The sequence below is a fragment of the Chiloscyllium plagiosum genome, unplaced genomic scaffold (genome assembly GCF_037043375.1).
Source record: "Chiloscyllium plagiosum isolate Xiang-an unplaced genomic scaffold, Cpla_swu_hap1 HiC_scaffold_42, whole genome shotgun sequence".
Lineage (NCBI taxonomy): Eukaryota > Metazoa > Chordata > Chondrichthyes > Orectolobiformes > Hemiscylliidae > Chiloscyllium > Chiloscyllium plagiosum.
Window position 1 is genome coordinate 10,135,353 of NW_028270180.1, and position 19,651 is coordinate 10,155,003.

A 19,651-nucleotide genomic window follows, 5' to 3' on the forward strand; every position below is an offset into this window, starting at 1 on the left:
CCAGCCAATCAGGTAAGGACGACTTCAGACTGAGGGAGTAGGGTCTGGGTGAGAGGGTCCACCTTCGGGCAGTGCCCACGGAGCATCGGAAACTTCCTAACTTGGGTTGTACCGATTATCCTGGACCACGGGGCGTGTTCTCGGCAGATCTATGAGGATCCACCAGCTTTTACAACAAGGATTGTATTTTAGAAAGTGCAATCCCCATTATCAGACTCTTGGCTTCCCTGATATCACACACGGATTTAGACTGTAAGATTTGAGGATGGCAGGGAGCTGTTTGAAAGGTTGGTGGAGGCAATAAACTTTTGGGCGAAAAGAAAAAAGGTCCAGGGATATTTAACGAAGAAAAAGCTACAAGGGTAAGGAGCCAAGTGGGATGAGGTGGCTAGTGGATGTCACAGCCAGGATGGGCTGAATGCCCTCTTTCTCTGGTGTACATTTCTGTTAAGCTGTAAGGTAATAACCCCTTAAAGGAAAAACAATCAGATAATGCCCTGAAGAAGGATAGCGAGGTAAAAGTGAGAGTTAGACTTACTGTCGCACGCAAAAGGCTCTGCAGAATTATCCTCATCTGAAAGGAATCTCAGAAAAGCGGGGAGCAGGCTGGATGCATGGAGTTCCCGATTTTACACATCATGTGGAGAAAAAAAACTCTCCAGATTTATAGGACAAGCCAGCCTCCGGATGACGCATTTTCAGAAACTTGAGAGTTGGAACAGTGTCCTGAATGACTCTGTATCCGCAGGTAATTTAATAAGGGGCTCTGGTTAGAGCGAGTGGCAACTGTGTCCTGCTGTGTGCAACCAGGGTAAGGAACAAGACAACAGGCTCAGCTCCCTCCCACCACAAACACAGGATGACAAAGCAGCACCTCAGATGGTTTGGAGGTGGAGAGAGAGAGAGAGAGCTCTGCAACATAAAGCAGAGAGAAGTGCCAACATTATCCTCCACCTGGAACTATAAAGTACATGAGAGGACAGATTAGACATTGCCTGGATGAAGGCTGAATCACTGAATTCACAGACAAAGAATGGTCCATTTGGCACTGTGTCAGGGTGCTCTGGAAATGGGAGAAAGTTGGACAGGAAAAGGAAACATCATCTTTCTGTAATGCATCTAAAGTAATAGATTTTGAGATCTAGATTATTTCAGGCCGGCTGTTTTAAAACAGTAATTTTACATAAATTACAGACTGTATAAGAATCAAGTAACAATGAGCCCATGATCTTTTTGGTTTCAAAGTTTGCCTTCTTTCTCATATCTCTTACGGAAAGTTCAGCCTTGGATCAAATCCCAATTTTTCAGAATCCTGCAGAAGCTAAATATAAAACAAATTATTGTTTACGTGCCTTTCATGGGATGGGTGAGATTCTTCATTAGATACTGCATCCTCTCATCTCTTTACAAATATTCTTCTACAGGTTAGCCAAATTGATTTCATTGCAAACTTGTAGTTATGAATGGGTAAATAAATAGCTACAGTTTTTCTAAGTTTAGCTTTTATCAATTCAAATTGTTTAAAACTGCTGCAATGGTAGGTAAAGTCACAGTTCCACTCTGTCATCAGTTAGATGTCTGGTAGTGAATTTAACCCGTGGCTCAATACACTTCTGACAAAGTTGAGAAGGTAACATCAACCAATGCAGGAGTCATTCAGTATCATACATGTACAACACAGAAACAGACCCTTCGGTCCAATCCATCCATGCTGACCAGATATCCTAAATTAATCTAGTCCCATTTGCCAGCACTTGGCCCATATCCTCTAAACCCTGCCTATTCATATACCCAGCCAGATGTGTTTTAAATGCTGTAATTGTATCAGCCTCCACCACTTCCTCTGGCAGCTCATTCCATACATGCGCCATCCTCTGTGTGAAAAGATTGCCCCTTAGGTCCATCTTATATCTTTCCCCTCTCACCTTAAACTTATGCTCTCTAGTTTTGGACTCCCCTATCTTGTGGAAAAGACCTTGACTATTTGCCCTCTACGTGAAAGAATTGAACCCATGCTCTTGACATCATGTTGCGTTCCAAGCCAGCCTTTCAGCCAACTGAGCTGGCAGAGGCATTTTTGAGCCACTGAAGTCCATTTGGTGCAGGTACATTCATAGGGCTGTGGTGGAGGGAGTTCCAGGATTTTGACCTGGTGACACTGGAGGAATGGCGATAATTTTTCAAATTAGAATGGTGAGTGGCTTAGAAGGGAACTTGCAGCGAGTGGTGTTCCCATGTATCTGCTGCCCTTGTCCCTCTTAGTTAAAAATCACCAGGTTATAGTCCAACAGGTTTATTTGGAAGTGTAGGTTGTCCCTCTAAAGGCACAGGTTGTGCGTTTGGAAGGTGCTGCCTAAGGAGCCTTCTGCAGTGTAGACGGTGCACACTAGTGTGACATGCATTGGTGTACACAGGATGGAGTGACTATACAAAGGCATCATTTTATTCTCTAGTTTTCCTCACTGCTGCTTGCTCCACTTAACCCTATTGCTGGTCACAGAGGCTCATCAACTTTGTTGCCTTTCTCAAACATGCCATGTTTTACTATACTGTTCATAATTATTCTTCCAGCAGATTGGGTTCGGCTGTTCAGATCAAAAGCCAACGCTCTCAACGCCAGAATCAATCTAGTGAACCTCTGCATCCCCTCAATCTGGTCCCATTTGCAAGCATTTGGCTCATATTCCCTCTCCTCTGCACCCCCTCCAATGCCACTACATCCTTTGCCAAGTAAAGAGAGTAAAACTATGCAGTACTCCAGGTGTGACTTCGCCTATACAACTGCAGCATAACCTCCCTGTTTTTAAACTCCATCCCTCTAGCAATGAAGAATTTTTAATGTAGAGTAATGCTAACAATGTGGGTTCAATTCTCACACCAACTGAGGTTGCTATAAAGGTGTCTCCTTCTCAGTCTCTCCCTGTTGCTTGAGGTATGGTGTCCTCCAGGTCAAACCGCCACCAGTCTGCCCCACGCCCAGTAAGGCTATGGCAACTTTACCCTACATCGGGAATTTGCAGCGGATATTTCTGTTGTAAGCTCTTTAGATCCATTTTTCCCACAATCGTTCTCTCTCATGACAACTGAGGTTACAGCTTACGTCAGAGGCTGATCATAATGCTGTCGCAACACTTGCTTTTATGTATAATCCCCCTAGCAATAAACTCCGCTGTTTTTGTACTCTGAAAGTCCTGCAAGGAAGAGGTGCCGTAAAAATGCTCGTCATGATTGCCTATAAATGGAAAGGAATTGCAGTCTTCAAACAATCAGAACTATTTTGGCTAACTTAGTGCAAACATACCGATTACAAACAATCAAAACCATCCCTAATAGGAGTAAATTACCCTGTCACATTTACGTCATTCAGTCATTTCCATTACCCATCAATTTGTTTTAACAACTGTTTATATATTTTTATTTCAATCAGTTATTCCGTGGTTAAAGTCAGCCACAAGGGCTTTGTTGTAATTGATGGTGCACCTTGTATTCAGTTGTCGATGAAAGGTTATTTTCTTGCACAAGCCATTTGGTTCATAGGTTAGTGGTTTCACTGGGTTTGGACCACACACTTCTCAATCTTGCATCACTCCAAGTCCTACAGAGCTGAGAGAAGACCCTATTTAAATCCGACACTGCAGCGTTTATATAGTAATCAGAGCGAATTGTTCGAAGGGGTGCATAAGGTCACAATATGAATGGGACATCAACTGGAAAGAAAGGGACACTTGAGACAGGGTGATAACAGAGCAGGAGACAGGGTTCTCTTCACCTAGACCCTGTTCTTGTCTTTATTCTTTCCATCTGGGCCAACATAAGACTATTGGAAAATGGCACTGTGTGTCGTGAAGTAGATATTGCAAGAGTACAGCATTTGTTTGGGTCCTATGTCCAGTTTCTGTTCACATCTAATGAAGGCCCAGTTTGTTGGTGATGGGGCTTTGAAATCTCTGTGCTCCTCTGTTTCTGACTGTTGTGAAATCCCTGTTTTAATCATTCCACCATGGTCAGCCACACCGTTAGCTGCTTGGGTCCAAAGCTCTGGAGTCCCCTCTCTCCACCTCTCCATCTTCAAAATACTCGTTAAAACCTATCTCTTCAATCAAACTATTGGTCATCTGACTTAATTTCTCAGTAAATGGCTCAGGATTGGACTTTGCTCATGCACCTGTGAAATGTCTTTGATGTTTTATTATATTAAAAGTAAGGTCACTGTAGTCTTACTGGACTATTGGGCTGCTCGCTCATAAGACGATAAGACATAGGAGCAGAAATTAGGCCATTCAGCCCATCGAGTCTGCTCGGCCATTCAATCATGGCTGATGAGTTTCTAGTCGAGAGTGTGGTTCTGGAAAAGCACAGCAGGCCAGGTGTGATGAGGGGCTTATGACCAAAAAGTCGATTCTCCTGCTCCTTGGATATTGCCTGACTTGCTGTGCTTTTCCAGCACCACATTCTCGACTCTGATCTCCAGCATCTGCAGTCCTCACTTTCTCCTCCCTGATAAGTCTCTCAACCCCATTCTCCTGCTTTCTACCTGTGACCCTTGATCTCCTTGACAATCTAGAACCTATCCTTCTACCTATCTTAATGACCTGGCCTCCACAGCCTTCTGTGGCAGTGAATTCCATAGATTCACCATTCTCTGGCTGAAGGAGTTTCTCCTTATCTCTGTTCTAAAGGGTCTTTCCTTTATTTATTCGAGAGAAACGACTGGTAGTTGTTAACCTGAGGTTATGTCTCAGACAAGAGAGAAGTTGAAAAGGGGAATCTTTCATAGTAACCTCAGCCAGTGCGGGAATTGAACCCATTGCTGTTTGTGCTACTCCACATTACAATCCAACTGAACTTTCCAAACTCAAAATATAATGCAGCGCCATAGATAAAGTAGTTGCTATAAATTGCATTGTATTAATGAAGGAGTGACTGTTTCGGAGTTCTCTGACAGGGAAATGGAAGAAGTCTCTGTGTAGTAAAGCAGATTGACAAAACTGAAAGGATTATAGTGTTAACTGGAATTCATTGTGCTGAATATTTGCTACTGAGTTAGAGGGTTCAAGACCCAATCCAGTGCAGGACCAAAGAAGTGCTGCATTATCAGAGGTGCCATCTTTCAGATAAAACTTTACATTGGGGCCCTACTTATATTCTGAGGCGGGCAAGAAAGGTTTCATGGAATGATTTTGCAAAATTGAGGTACTAATCCCAGGGTACTGACCAATATTAGTCTTTACTGCAAACATATACTCCCAAAAACCAGTTGTAAATATTCTCAAATTCTCCAGAACTTCCTCTAAATATTAACACCTGTCTAGAATACACCTTCAAATATTAACTTACTTTCAAATGTTTCCAGTTAACATTAGCATGCTCTTGTGAACTCCCTGTAAATATTAATTCCTTGCCAGGAATAGCCTTCTCTTAACTGCCACAGTTCTGCTGAGTAACTAAAGCAAACTCACTATCATTGATTGCTTAATGTTTGTCCCTGTAGGAAATCAATTTGTTCACATTTTAATAACTGAAAAATATAGTGAGAAAGCTGGGGTCTCAACTTAAGTTCCAATAAAGAGACATCTCAGACTCAAAGCATTAATTGCTTCCCTGTCAACAGATGCTGCCTGACCCATTGAGTTTGTCCAGAAACACAAACAGAAATTCCTGGAAAAGCTCAGCAAGTCTGGCAACATTTGCGGAGAGAAATCAGAGTTAATGTTTTCGGGTCCAGTGACCCTTCCTCAGAACAGGAAGGGTCCCAGCACTTTTGTGGGGTTTTTTTCCAAATAATCTGGCTGAGTAACTTTTGTTATTTGATTCCTTCTAAACAGAACTGTTGACAAATTGATTGTAGATAGGAAGTCACTGATAGGTGTCTCATCCAGACAGGTTTATCTGTGAACATTTCTTGAGTTAAAAATAACATGGAAAATGATCAAGACTTTCTCCGGCATTCTTTGTGCTTGTTCCTGATTTCCAGCATCTGCAGTATTTTGCTTTTATCTAAGCAGAATGAAAAATATTTGATTTGATTTCATTTGATTTATTATTGCCATGCGTACCTAAGTACAGTGAAAGGCTTTGTTTACAAGCAGTACAGGCTGGTCATAATAAGCAAGGACATACAGATCATAGGATGAAAAACATTTAGAAAGAGGTACAAAAGTTACATCGCACAGGACTTGCTCTAGTCACAATCAACATTAGCACGATCAGTATTATTTAAAGTCATACAGTTCTAAGGTCGATGTATAGCAATCTCCCTGAGGCAGGAATTAACTTGCTGATCTGGTTGGACATTAAATTGTAAATTACCTTTTGAAACATTGAGAGAAAATGTTAAAAATGCAACAAGACAATGTCACCCATGGATTTATTGGCTGCCATTGTACCAAAGGTCCACATGGCACAATGATGTCGGTGGCCACAGAATGAAATTCCAAAACATGGACATGAGGAAAAGCTGTTCTATCACAAGGAGATGCAATAGAACCCCTACAGTGTGGAATCAGGCCACACCTACCCTCTCAAGAATAACCCACCTAGACCCATTCACCTACCCTCTTACTCTACATTTCCCCTGAATAATGCACCTAACCTACACATCTCTGCACACTATGGGCAACTTAGTGTAGCCAATTCACCTAACCTACACATCTCTGCACACTATGGGCAATTTAGTGGTGGAGCTCCCACTCTCTCCTCTGAGCTCGCGCACACGGCTGGTTTCGGCTGGCGTGTGCTTTCACACCCTTTCATCTGCGAGGGTAATGCTCTGTCTGACCCGTCGGTACCGGGGTGTCTCGCTTTGTGGTCAGACGAGAGGCTGAATTTCCTAAAAGGCAATTTAGTGTAGTCAATCCACCTAACCTGCACATCTTTGAACTGTGGGAGGAAACCCCAGAACACCCAGAGGAAACCCACACAGACAAGAGAAGAACTCAGTGGTTAGCACTGCTGCCTCACAGCACCAGGGTCCCAGGTTCAATTCCAGCCTCGGGCAACTGTCTGTGTGAAGTGTGCACATTCTCCCCGTGTCTGCGTGGGTTTCCTCCGGTTTCCTCCCACAGTCACAAAGATGTGCGGGTCAGGTGAATTGGTCATGCTAAATTGCCCATAGTGTCAGGTGCATTAGTCAGAGGAAAATGGGTCTGGGTGGGCTACTCTTCGGAGGGTCGGTGTGGACTGGTTGGGCCGAAGGGCCTGTTTCCACACTGTGGGGAATCTAATCTAAGAACGTACAAGCTCTACACAGACAGTTACCTGAGGCTGGAATCGAACCAGGTCCCTGGTACTGTGTGGGTGCAGTGCTAACCACTGAGCCACCATGCTGCAATAGTCTAGGTTCAAACTCCATGTGTCTCAATGCTCACATTATTGGAACATTACAACATAAGAACTTGGAGGAGCAAATTTCTGCAGATGCTGGAATCGTGACTGAAAAGAAAAAAAATGCTGGATATCACAGTGGGTCAGGCAACATTCCTGGAGAGAGAGAACAGGTTAATGTTTCAAGTCTGGATGACTCCTCATCACAGCTCTGATGAAAAACACTGACCTGCTCTCTCCAGGGATGCTGCCTGACTTGTTGTGATAAAAACTTGTTACCCTTGAGACTGCTTTAATATTTGACACAATCATGGCTGATCTCATCTCGGCCTCAACACCACTTTCCTACCCTCTCCTCATGACCCCTGAGCCCATTACTAATTTAAAAAAAGTCTATCTCCTCCTTAAATTTATTCAATATCCCAGCATCTGCCACACCCTGGGTAGTGCACTCCACAGATTCACAACCCTTTAAGAGGTGTAACTTCTCCTCATCGCTAAATCTGCTATCTCTTATCCTAACATGATGACCTTGCATTAGACAATGGAAACACCAATAATTATGGTCAACTTTTGATGAGCGCCATTTCAAGTCATAGAGATACACAGCACCGAAACAGACCCTTCAGTTCAACTCATCCATACTGACTAGATATCTGAAATTAATCTAGTCCCATTTGGCTCTTATCCCTCTAAACCTTTCCTATTCATTTCCCATCCAAATGTTGTAATTGTACCAGTCCCCACCACTTCCTCTGACAGCTCGTTCCATACATGCACCACCTTCTGCGTGAAAAATTTGCCCCTTAGGTCCCTTTTAAATCTTTCCCCTCTCACCTTAAACCTGTTCCCTCTTGTTTTGGATTCCCCTACTCTGGGGAAAAGACCTTGGCTATTCACTCTATTCACCTCCATGATTTTATAAACCTCTATAAGGTCACCCCTCAACCTCCGATGTTCCAGGGACCAAGCCTATTCAGACTCTCTATAGCTCAAACCCTACAATCCTGGCAACAGCCTTATAGATCTTTTCTGAATTTTTTTAACAACAGCATTTATTAAGATTTTCTTTTACAGAAACCCATGTGAATCAGTCTGGGAGAAAAGGGGGCCATGGAATAATTGATCATTTGCATCACATGAATAACTCTCTGCAGAATCCACTGACAGGAGGGAAGTGGGGCTAACTATTTACTTACCAATTTGAAGAACCGAGCCAAATCATCACGATTAATGAATTAGCTTTATTGTGTCAAATAGGTGCAGTGAGAAGTGTGCAAGTTGCCACTTATAGCACCATCTTAGATACAAAGGTCCCCAGGCACAACTCGTTCAGTTATAGTTCTTGGAAAAAATAGAGAAGTTAGAAAAGTCCTGCATTGCAGATTCAGGAATAAATTATAGAATGGAGGGAAAAAGTACAGAGAAGACAAGGGAAGAGGAGGAAAAGAAGAGAAGAAAGGGATGAATTGGAGCGGATGGAGCTGACAAACCCCAGTGGAACTGTCCCTACTCTGCCACCATCTCGGGGATAACTTTCTGTCAATTGGAGCAACATTGAAACCGACCGCTGCAAGGAATAAGCCAATCGTATCCATCACCACCAATCCTCAGTTGGCCAGGTGAATTATTGGGCCTGCAATGTTTGCAACTTGTGGCTGAACTTACAGGACTTTTTTAATTCAGAAAACTTCATTGCATGTTATTTCTTTTGTCATCACCTTTTCTTTTTGATTTGATTAGATTAGATACCCTACAGAGTGGAAACAGGCCCTTTTGGCCCACACCGACCCTCTGAAGAGTAACCCACCCAGACCCATTTCCCTCTGACTAATGCACCTAACACTATGGGCAATTTAGCATGGCCAATCCACCAAACCTGCACATCTTTGGATTGTGGAAGGAAACCGGAGCACTTGGAGGATACCCACACAGACAAGGGGAGGATGTGCAAACTCCACACACACAGTCGCCCGAGGCTGGAATCAGACTTGGGTCCCTGGTGCTATGAGGCAGAAGTGCTAATCACTCTTATGTGCATATGTCTCATATGCAAGTGTGAGTAGGTGCTGTGGGAAATATGTTCGGGTGTTTAGAAATAAAGGTCCATTCTTTCTTTCTAAAAAAATCTAATGAGAAAACCTGTCATGTATTTGTTCCTTTGAGTCACAGCACCCAAGGGTTCAAAATTTCATTTTTAAATGCATGTTTCTGTGGTTGGTTGAGAGGTGGAAGGAAGAGGAAATCATCCTACTATCCCTTCCCTGTCTGGAATATAGGTTTTTAAGTCAGTGAAAAACTGAATAATGTACTGAAAACAAAAAAAGTTTGAAATCCCAGTGGGTCAAGCAGCATCCATAGAGACAGAACAGGCTAACATTTTGGATCTGGATGACTCTCCATCAGAACTGTCACAGTGTGAGGCACATTATCACCCACAGGGAATTCACCTCTTCATAAATTGCTAATGCATAGGTAACAATTGGTAAGTGCATTAAGTATAGGAGTTGGGAGGTCATGTTCTGGCTTTACAGGACATTGGTTAGGCCACGTTTGGAATACTGTGCAGTTCTGGTCTCCTTGCTGTCAGGAGGATGTTGTAAAACATGAAAGGGTTGGGAAAAGGATGCTGCCAGGGTTGGAGGTTTGGAGCTATAGAGAGAGGCTGAATAGGCTGGGGCTGTGTTCCCTGCAGTGGCAGAAGCTGAGGGGTGACATTATAGAGGTTTATAAAATCATGAGGGGCATGGATAGGGTGAATAGTTAAGGTCTTTCCCCTGGGGTGGGGAAGTCCAGAACTAGAGGACATAAGTTTGAGGTGAGCGGGGAAACATTTAAAAGGGACCTAAGGGGCAATGTTTTCACACAGAGGGTGGTGCATGTTTGGAATGAGCTGCCAGAGGAAGTGGTAGAGGCTGGTACAATTACAACATTTAAAAGGCATCTGGATGGGTGTATGAATAGGAAGAGTTTAGAGGCATATGGACTACATGCTGGCAAATGGGATGAGATTAATGTGAATAGGAAGGGTTTAGAGGGATATGGGCTGAGTTGGCAAATTGGACTAGATTAATCTTGGATATCTGGTCGGCATGGACGAGTCAAACCAAAGGGTCTGTTTCCGTGCTGTACATCTCTATGACTATATAGGAAAAGAAGGAAAACTTGCATTTATCCAACTGTGCTGGATATCAGTTTATAGCATTTTTGAAGTGTAGTTATCATTATAATGTAGAAACAAATTACTGCAGACAGCAAAGTGCTCCAGAGTACACTACCATCTGTCCACTACCTCCTTGCTGTTACTACTAAAGCCAACATGATGGTGTAGCAAATTGATTATTATTGTTCTGCCAGCAGTGCCAATTTAAACATCAAGAATAAAACCAAGTTCTGGAAGAGACCAAGAGGATGGCTCGCATTCCAAAAAGTCAAGGAAGAAATGCATCTGTCAGCAATCTGCTCAGAAAACAATTGGTTCATCAACTGGAGAAGGGCAGAAAGAGCCAAAAACAACATTCCAGATCATCAATTAATCAAGGGCATTATTTGTTAATGTAGAAGTTTTGAGACTCTACAGACAATCGTATCATAACTCAGGGGTAATTCAAAGAACCAGGTCATAAATATGTGTAAACAAGAAAAAAAATGAACTGCGGATGCTGCAAATCAGAAACAAAAACAAAAATTACCAGAAAAACTCAGCAGGTCTGGCAACTTCTGTAAACATAAATCAGAGTTAATGTTTTAGGCCCAATGACCTTTATTCAGAACCCATTCTTCATGCAAATGGATGGAGAGCATTGAATTACAGATAATTCTGCTTTGCAACTAGAAGGTAAGAAATGGGCGGCACGGTGGCACAGTGGTTAGCACTGCTGCCTCACAGCGCCAGAGATCCGGGTTCAATTCCCGCCTCAGGCGACTGACTGTGTGGAGTTTGCACGTTCTCCCCGTGTCTGCGTGGGTTTCCTCCGGGTGCTCCGGTTTCCTCCCACAGTCCAAAGATGTGCAGGGTCAGGTGAATTGGCCATACTAAATTGCCCATAGTGTTATGTAGGGATATGGGTGGGTTTCGCTTCGGCGGGTCGGTGTGGACTTGTTGGGCCGAAGGGCCTGTTTCCACACTGTAATCTAATCTAAATGATTTGTACTCGGATTTATACAGAATCTGAAACGAATACACACTTCCGATGTTCAAAATTAATTAACTTTAGTGGGTTTTTTGTTGTCATGGGCTTGAATAGCACTATTGCAATCTCTGTGTATTTTGTCATATGTAGGATTGCGGTAGCATTAACACTGTTACAGTGAATTACTTTTAGAAGTTTTAGTGACCAGAGATTGACCATAAAGGAGCTATAACTGCAGCATGTAAATAAATGCCATGATCTATATCCGTAACAGGAGCTGATTGAAACAATTGATACATGGTCAGCTTATGATTGTTGAGGGAATGTCTCTAAATTATGCATTTGAGCCAATGTGCAGGTAAGCCTGCAGTACGAACATACAGTTCCCCACCCATTCATGACACACCCACCCACGAATGTGAATCATAGCAGCCCTACAGAGTGGACGCAGGCCATTCAGCCCATCAAAACCACACACACTCTCTGGTGACCCTCCCCCTCTCTATAATCCTGCATTTCCCATGGCTAAACCACTACAGGCCATTCTGCTGTAACACGCGTTACGTCAATGCAAATTTGCTCGAAGGCGATTGACGAATAGGGGATGCTGTTTAAAACAGGTGTTGGCTATAACGCAACTGCATCATCAACATTTTAAGTGCCATTTTTATGTAGCGAAGGTTCGTACAAGAACACAATCATCGTGTTATTGGAAGGACTACCTGGACAGGGCAACTTCCCAGCCTGTGCACCTGACCTGTACATCTTTGGACTGTGGTAGGAAATTGGAGCACCCGGAGGAAACCCATAAAAACACAGGGAGAACGTGAAAACCTATTTCGAGTGTGAAATCAAACCTCGCTCTATGAGGCAGTAGTGCTGACCACTGAGCTACCATGCTATCCACAGTGTCTCCATTTACTCACATATTTTGTCCTGATTTGATGATGACAACTGAAGTCGCTGTTTATTTAGCTTGGTGCTGATTATGTTAGTTTGCTCTTATGGAGATACAAGATGACATGGCACTGCATCAAAGCAAAGCAATAGAATTCTCCCCCTGACATCCAGGGACAACAACGGTCCCTTAATTGACACGACTCGATTAAGTAACTTGTCCATTGTCAGATCAGATGGGAAGGTAGGAGTTGTCTATTCACATGGCTGATCTCCAAACTCTATCGAGAGCCCTGCTTTTGCCCGATAGCCCTTAATACTTGTGGATAACGACAATCTATTGGTCTTACATTTAAAATTGATTTAATATCACTCATTTTCAAAAGAGAGCTCCAGACCACCACTGAGCTTTGTGGATGGGAATTTTTCCTGACTTGGATCCTGAAAGAACAAGAAGCAAGAGTAGGCCACTTGGCCCTTCAACCCTCCTGCCCCATTCGACAAGATCATGATTTTACCCTCAACTCTTCTGTCCTGCATATCCCCATTAATCTTTCATACCCTTGGTCATCAAGAATTTATCTACCCCTGCCCTAAGACTATTTAAAGATTTCACTCCTTTATGGGGAAAGGAATCCCAAAGGCTCTCACCTCTCTGGGAGCTTCCTCATCTCTGTCTTAAAGTCGGTGACACTTTGTTCTTAAACAGTGACATTTCGTTCTAGATTCTCCCACAAGAGGAAACATCCATTCCACATCCTCCTAGTCATGTCCCCTCAGGATCTTCTATGTTTCAACCAAATCACCTCTGATTCTTCAAAACTCATTCTGATTCTTAAAAACAAACCCAGTGTCACCAAGCAATCCACTCTTATATGGTTCTAATTTTTAGATCAGCAGTTTTCAGGGTGGCAAGGTGACTCACTGGTTAGCACTGCTGCTTCACAGCACCAGGGACCTGGGTTCAAATCCAACCTTGGGTGACTGTCTGTGTGGAGTTTGCACATTCTCTCTGTAGCTAATCCAGTTTCCTCCCACAGTCCAAAGATGTGCAGGTTAGGTGGATTGGCCATGAGGAAACGTCGGGTGACAGGGACAGAGTAGGAGCGTGGCTTTGGGTGGGGTGCTCTGTGGAGGATTGGGATGGATGGAATGGCCTGCTTCTATACTGTATGGATTCTATTCGATGTTTCTGTGATTATGCTCTGTACCTACTCTTCGATGCACCAACTGACTGAAATTGTCAGTTCAATCTTTCATTTCCAAGATCATCCTTGTGTATCCGTTGTTTTTTCTCACATCTTCCCTAATGACTCTGTATCTATTATATAAGATGGAGACCAGAACTGACCAGACTGCGAAAAGGTGCAGCCAGAAGCAAATATACATTTAAGCTGAGCAAGACCTGATTAACTGCTTATAAAGCATTGACTTCAAGCAGTTTAATAGGTTAACATACTGGAGCACTGAAGATACAGCAGTCAGTTGGACAGATAAGTTACACTTTTACACTTTAGTTTGCAAAACTAATGTCATTTAAAAAAATACCTTGCAAGAACTGTAACAAACACTACATTGGACAAACAGGCAGAAAACTAGCCACCAGGTTACATGAACACCAACTAGCCACAAAAAGACATGACCCACTCTCAATAGTATCCTTACATACAGATAAGGAAGGACACCATTTCAATTAGGACAACACATCCATCTTAGGGCAAGCCAGAGACACACACGAGAATTCCTAGAAGAATAGCATTCCAACTGGAACTCTATCAACAAACACATTGACTTGGATCCCATTTACCACGCCCTGAGAAAAATAACCGGAAATGATGTCACCACAGGAAATGACATCATCAACCCAAGGAAACCCAAACACATAAATAGAAAGCAGGCTACACCATTGTATGCTTCATCCGGAGGCTCACTGAAGATGTTATCTAGTATGGTGATGAAACATCTGAAATGAACTTTCCAGTGCAATGAGTAAACCTATATCCATTCCATAATAATGTTATCCTTTGCTGTCATTGAACAATAACTTCCTACGGCTTATCTTTAAACAAGGGGGATTGTGGCTTGAATGGTTAGTTTGTGATGCAGAGTGATGCCAACAGCCTGGGTTCAATTCCCCGCACTGGCTGAGGTTAACATGAAGGTCCCCACCTTCTCAACCTCTCCCCTCACCTGTAGTGTGGTGACCCTCAGGCTAAACCACCATCAGTTGCTTCTCTCTGATGAGACAGGAGCCTCATGGTTCAGTGGAACAATGGTGACTTTTTAAATTTAAGAATAATCTTACCCTTGTTACATTTCTCCTTCATTGAAAGGGTTGTTCCCTTTCTAGTGCTCAGGCTACTCACCAGAGGATCCGTTATCTTGACAAGTGAGCATAATGGAGAAGATGAATCTAGTCTAACATTCATATACGCACTTTGTCCAGCAGCTTGTGGGATCACAGCCTCGGGTGTCTGTCTGTGTGGAGTTTGCACATTCTCCCCATGTCTGTGTGGGTTTCCTCCGGGTGCTCCCCTTTCCTCCCATAGTCCAAAGACTTGCAAGTTTAGTGGATTGTCCATGCTAAATTACCCATAGTGCCTACGGATGTGTAGGTTAGGTACGTTAGCCATGGGAAATGCAGGGTTACAGGCATGGGATAGTGAGATGGGGATGGGTCTGGATGGGATGCTCTTTGGAGGGTTGGTGTGGAATCGTTGGGCCAAATGGCCTGTTTCCACACTGCAGGGATTCTATGGAAAGTGTTAGAAATAAGCTCAAGTCTGAAGACAGTTCTTGCCTTCTCTTCGATCAGTCTGTCTTGGATCTAAGCTCCTCAGTGTTGGCATTAAATCACATAACAAAAAAAATTTCCTTCACAGTTTTTAACTTGAACCACACAATATCTCGTTCCAAAAAGAAAAAGCCAGAACTTCAGAAACCTTTCCTTGGAATTTAGCTTCTGACAGCTGCCTCTGTTTTTACAATAATTGACGGGAACAATTGGAAAGACATGTCTCTCTGAATAGAGTCTATTTTTAGAAAGCCATTCTCGTATCCCTTAATGCTTGATATTTCCATCTCACAAAGGTGTGTGCTTTCTGTAACTAATTACTAATTATCCTCTGACATTTCCTTCATTCATTTCTCTAAAAGACTCTCGCTCCAATAAAAGGTGAAGTGTATAAAAGCACACTAATTTTACCACAAGGCTCACGTCAAAGCTGCTAAAACAAAGCCTCCAAATTTGAAAATAGCCTCTACGTTCAGAGAATCGTGTTTCTTACTGCCAGCTTATGGTTTGGAATGCATTGCCTGAAAGGCACCATTTAATAGCAGTCTGCAAGAGGGAAGGTACTGATTAAGTAGTAACATCACTGAACAGGAAATCCAGAACCCCAGGCTAATGTTCTGGAGACCTGGGTTCTGAAACTCACTATAACTGATGGTGAAGTTTGAATTCAGTTTAAAAACTGAGGAATAAAAATCTGGCCTCACGATATCCATCTAACCAATTGCTGTAAAAACTCATCTGGTTCAGTGATGTTCTCTAAGGAAGGAAATCAGCAATCCTTACCTAATTGTACAGCAGAGAAGAGACCCTTCCACACATTGGGTCTGCCCTTTCCGCATCTATCCACACTCACCCAGCATTCCACCCATAGCCTTGAACGTTATGACATTTCAAATGCTCATCCATGGATTTATTTTTTAAAGATTGCGAAGTTTCCCATCTCTCATGCTCTTGATTCCTGATTCCCTTCACCTTCTGTTGTGGTATGATTTTTTTTCCCAAATCCCCTCTGTCTTTCACCTTACAATTATGCCCTCTAATGAGCCTTTAATTAAAGGGATCAGTTTCCAGTCCACAATGTACACACTATCAGGTCCCCTCTCAACCTTCTCTGCTACAATAAGAACCGATCTGAGTTTATCCAGCCTTTCTCCAAAGCTAAAATGTTCCATCCCAGGCAACATCCTGGTGAATTTCCTCTGCACCCACCCCAGTGCAATCACATCTCCCCATAGTTCGGTGACCAGAACTGCACACAGTACTCCAACTGTGGGATAACTAGAGTTTTGTAGAGCTGCATTATCACCTCCCTTCTCTTATAATCTAAACCTTCATATGACTCTGGACCCACAGCTATGTGCTTGTCTCTTAACTACCCACTGGACAATTAGAGATGGGCAATAAATGCTGGCCTGGCCAGGCATGCACACATCCATGAATTAATACTTTTTTGAAAAAGGATTAGGTTAACTCAGCAGACTGGTGGAGAGAGGGCAGGGGAGTGGGATAAATAAGGTAACATTTTCAAAGAGCTGGCACAGATGCACATGATGGGCTGAATGACATCTTTCTATGCTATATTGTTCCATGCCACATTGTAATCTGCTACAGTCCGAGTGAATGTAAAGCGAGGTTCTCACTTTTCTATAGCTGGTGATCTTAATGTGGGGAGTCAGGTCACTGTGGTCACACTGGGTTAGGACACATAAAAATTGGACTGGCTAAAATTGCCGTGGCCAATCCACCAATTCCTGCAGAGGAAGCCAGAGCACCCGGAGGAAACTCACGCAGATATGGGGAGAATGTGCAAACTCCACACAGCCAGTCACATGAGGCTGGAATCGAACCCAGGTTCCATGAAGCAGCAGTGCTAACCACTGAGCCACCAGGCTGCCTATTGTTACAGAGCAGACAACATCCATTCAGCCCATCGTGTCTAAACCGGCTACCTGAATGAACATCTCACCTTGGGCCACTTTCCTGCTGTAACCCTTCACATTGCTCCTTTTCAAGTAACCATCTGATTCTCTTTTGGCTCGATTGACCCTGCCTTCACCATGAAGGAACTCAATGAACCAGACTCGACTTCTGTCTGGGAAAGTGAAATCCACCGATTACTGACTTGGAGAAAGGAATTCTTGTCACCTCAGTCTCAAATAGGAGACCCGAATTTTTAAACAATGTCTTCTAGTTCTAGATTCTCCCAAAATGGAAACATCCTGTCAACATCTGTCCTGTCAACCCCCCTTCAGCATCTTTTATGGTTCAGCCAGAACATCTCTCATTCTTCCTAACTCCAGTAGCGATAAGCCCAACCTCTTTAATCTCTGGTCATAAATTAACTCTTAAATTCCAGGAAACAATTGCATAAACCCTGTATAAATTGCTTCCAATGCAATTATATTCTTCCTTAAATAACGAGAGCAAAACTGTAAACAATATTCCAGATGTGGTCTCATCAAGGTTCTGGATTGCTGTAGCAGCACTTCCCTATGTTTGCACTCAAGTCCCCTTGCAATAAATGCCAACATTCTCGTTTCCTTTCTGATCACTTGCTGCATGTTAAGGTATTATGATTCATGTATCAAGCCACCCAGACACATGATTTTTAAAATTGACATATTATTAGTTTTACATGTTTCTTAATGCCATTCCTGAAAATACCATTGATCTTTTGGAGATTGTGTGCTTGTAATGGATACTTAGCACGTCGTCCCTCCCTTTCACCATCAGAGATATCAGCCTCCTCCCTTCAAACCCACATTTTCCTTTCAAATGCTGATGGTTAAATTTATTCCAACTCTTAATGCATATCGTTTTTTTAATGTTCAGAAATTGGCACCTGGTAATCATGGAGTCATAGAGTCATGCAGCATGGAAACAGACCCTTCAGTCCTACTTGTCCATGGTGTTCGAGTATTCCAAACTTAACCAGTCCCATTTGCCTTTGTTGGCCCATATCCCTCCAAATCTTTACTATTCATATACCCATGCACATGTCTTTTAAATGCTGTAATTGTACCAGCCTCCACCACTTCCTCATTCCAGACACGTACCACCCTCTGTGTGAAAAAGTTACCCCTCATGTCCCTTTTAAATCCTTCCCCATTATCTTAACCTATGCCCTCTAGTTTTGGACCTCCTACGGTGGGAAAAAAAGACTTTGGCTACTCAACCTAGCCATGCCTCTCATGATTTTATAAACCTCTATAAGGTCACCCCTCAGCCTCCGACACCCCAGTCTATACAGTGTCTCCCTATAGCTCAAACCCTCTGACCCTGGCAACATTCTTGTGAATCTTTTCTGAACCCTTTCAAGTTTCACAACAGCTATCCTGTAGCAGGTCAAATGCCTTTGTTCAAACAGGAAATTTCCACCTTAAGTTAAGCTGAATGACAACAGCAAAAAAAAAACTAAGCCAAATGGGTGTAAGAGTTAAATACAATGCCTAAGTAAAAAAGGATGTCAGTGAAAGAGTTAAACACTGCACCTCTATGAAAAAAACAGTCACCTATGAGATGCAGGCTTAAAAGCTATTACTAGAAATATAATGCATAATTTACTGAGTCTTGTAATTCTGCTCAAATAAGCAAAGTTAAATATGCAGAACTTTGCAACAGATATTGTGAAGCAGCAGATAGATTATTATGGAGGACACAAAATCGGTTAATAATTATGCATACATTCCACATAGTCACTACTGCAGAAAGCGATGTCCCTATACACATGAACTGCAGCTAACATGTGTTTAAACTCAAATAAGTTATGGAAATTCTAGCTTGTTGTAGGTCCCAAGCTGTCATTACAAATCTGTCAGAATTTTAAAATTCAGCTGTTTCAGTTAAGGCACATGCCAGCAGAAATCTAAGTTCAGGTACTTACTCATCGTTGGTGCAAAGGAGCTGCTGCAGTTAACTGAACTTCAATCTTCCAGCTTTCAATTGAGCAGGAGTCGATGCAATGTAAAAGGAAAAGTCGCAGTTTCAGCGAATGCTTGGGTGGGGTGGGGTAACCAGTCCATGGAGACATCCACCTCTGCTTCCCTGAGTAAATATATCTTTGATGTATCAGAGGCAAACTCAAAAGAAGCTAGTGCCTCCGATCACCATGGTGTTGTGGCCTGACTGTGTCCAATTGATTTTCATTCAGTAGCTTTTTACAGCAGGGATTTGGAGAAACCTGTGGGAGGTTTAGATAAACAGCAAAGTATGATTCACCCTCTCCCCGACCCATTCTCTCCTTTGCTCAGAGGAAACACTCCGATGGGAAAAGTAGGGGCCAGAAAGTACCGCATTCACTTATCCCTCCTAGGAATGAATTTTCTAACCTCAATTAATCACACCTTTATCTCCTGCCTCTTTGCAGAAGGCTGTCGACAAAGGGTTTCAGCTTGGTACGCTGGTCCATGAGGTGTTTGTTTAATCAGGTGGCTTTGGACTCTTTATAGAAAAAGGTAGCCTGAGGCTGCGCATAAAATAGAAAATGATGGATATACAAAACAGG

The 19,651-nt window shown here is 42.8% G+C and overlaps 1 protein-coding gene across 6 annotated transcripts in view; it reads right to left on the reverse strand.

The window, feature by feature from the left end:
* The window catches only part of LOC122542483 (synaptotagmin-4), a 65,389-nt gene extending 46,236 nt beyond the window's left edge, over window positions 1–19,153 (reverse strand). For 2 of the 6 annotated variants that reach the window (XM_043680247.2, XM_043680243.2), the window contains exon 1: window positions 539–754. In XM_043680247.2, coding sequence (XP_043536182.1) covers window position 539 — 1 coding nt within the window. In that variant the 5' untranslated portion in view covers window positions 540–754. Of the gene's footprint in view, window positions 1–538; window positions 755–19,030 lie in introns of those variants that run through there. The other 4 variants (XM_043680248.2, XM_087981993.1, XM_043680246.2 and 1 more) reach the window with 3 other exon arrangements.
* Between the last annotated feature and the right edge of the window lie 498 nt (window positions 19,154–19,651).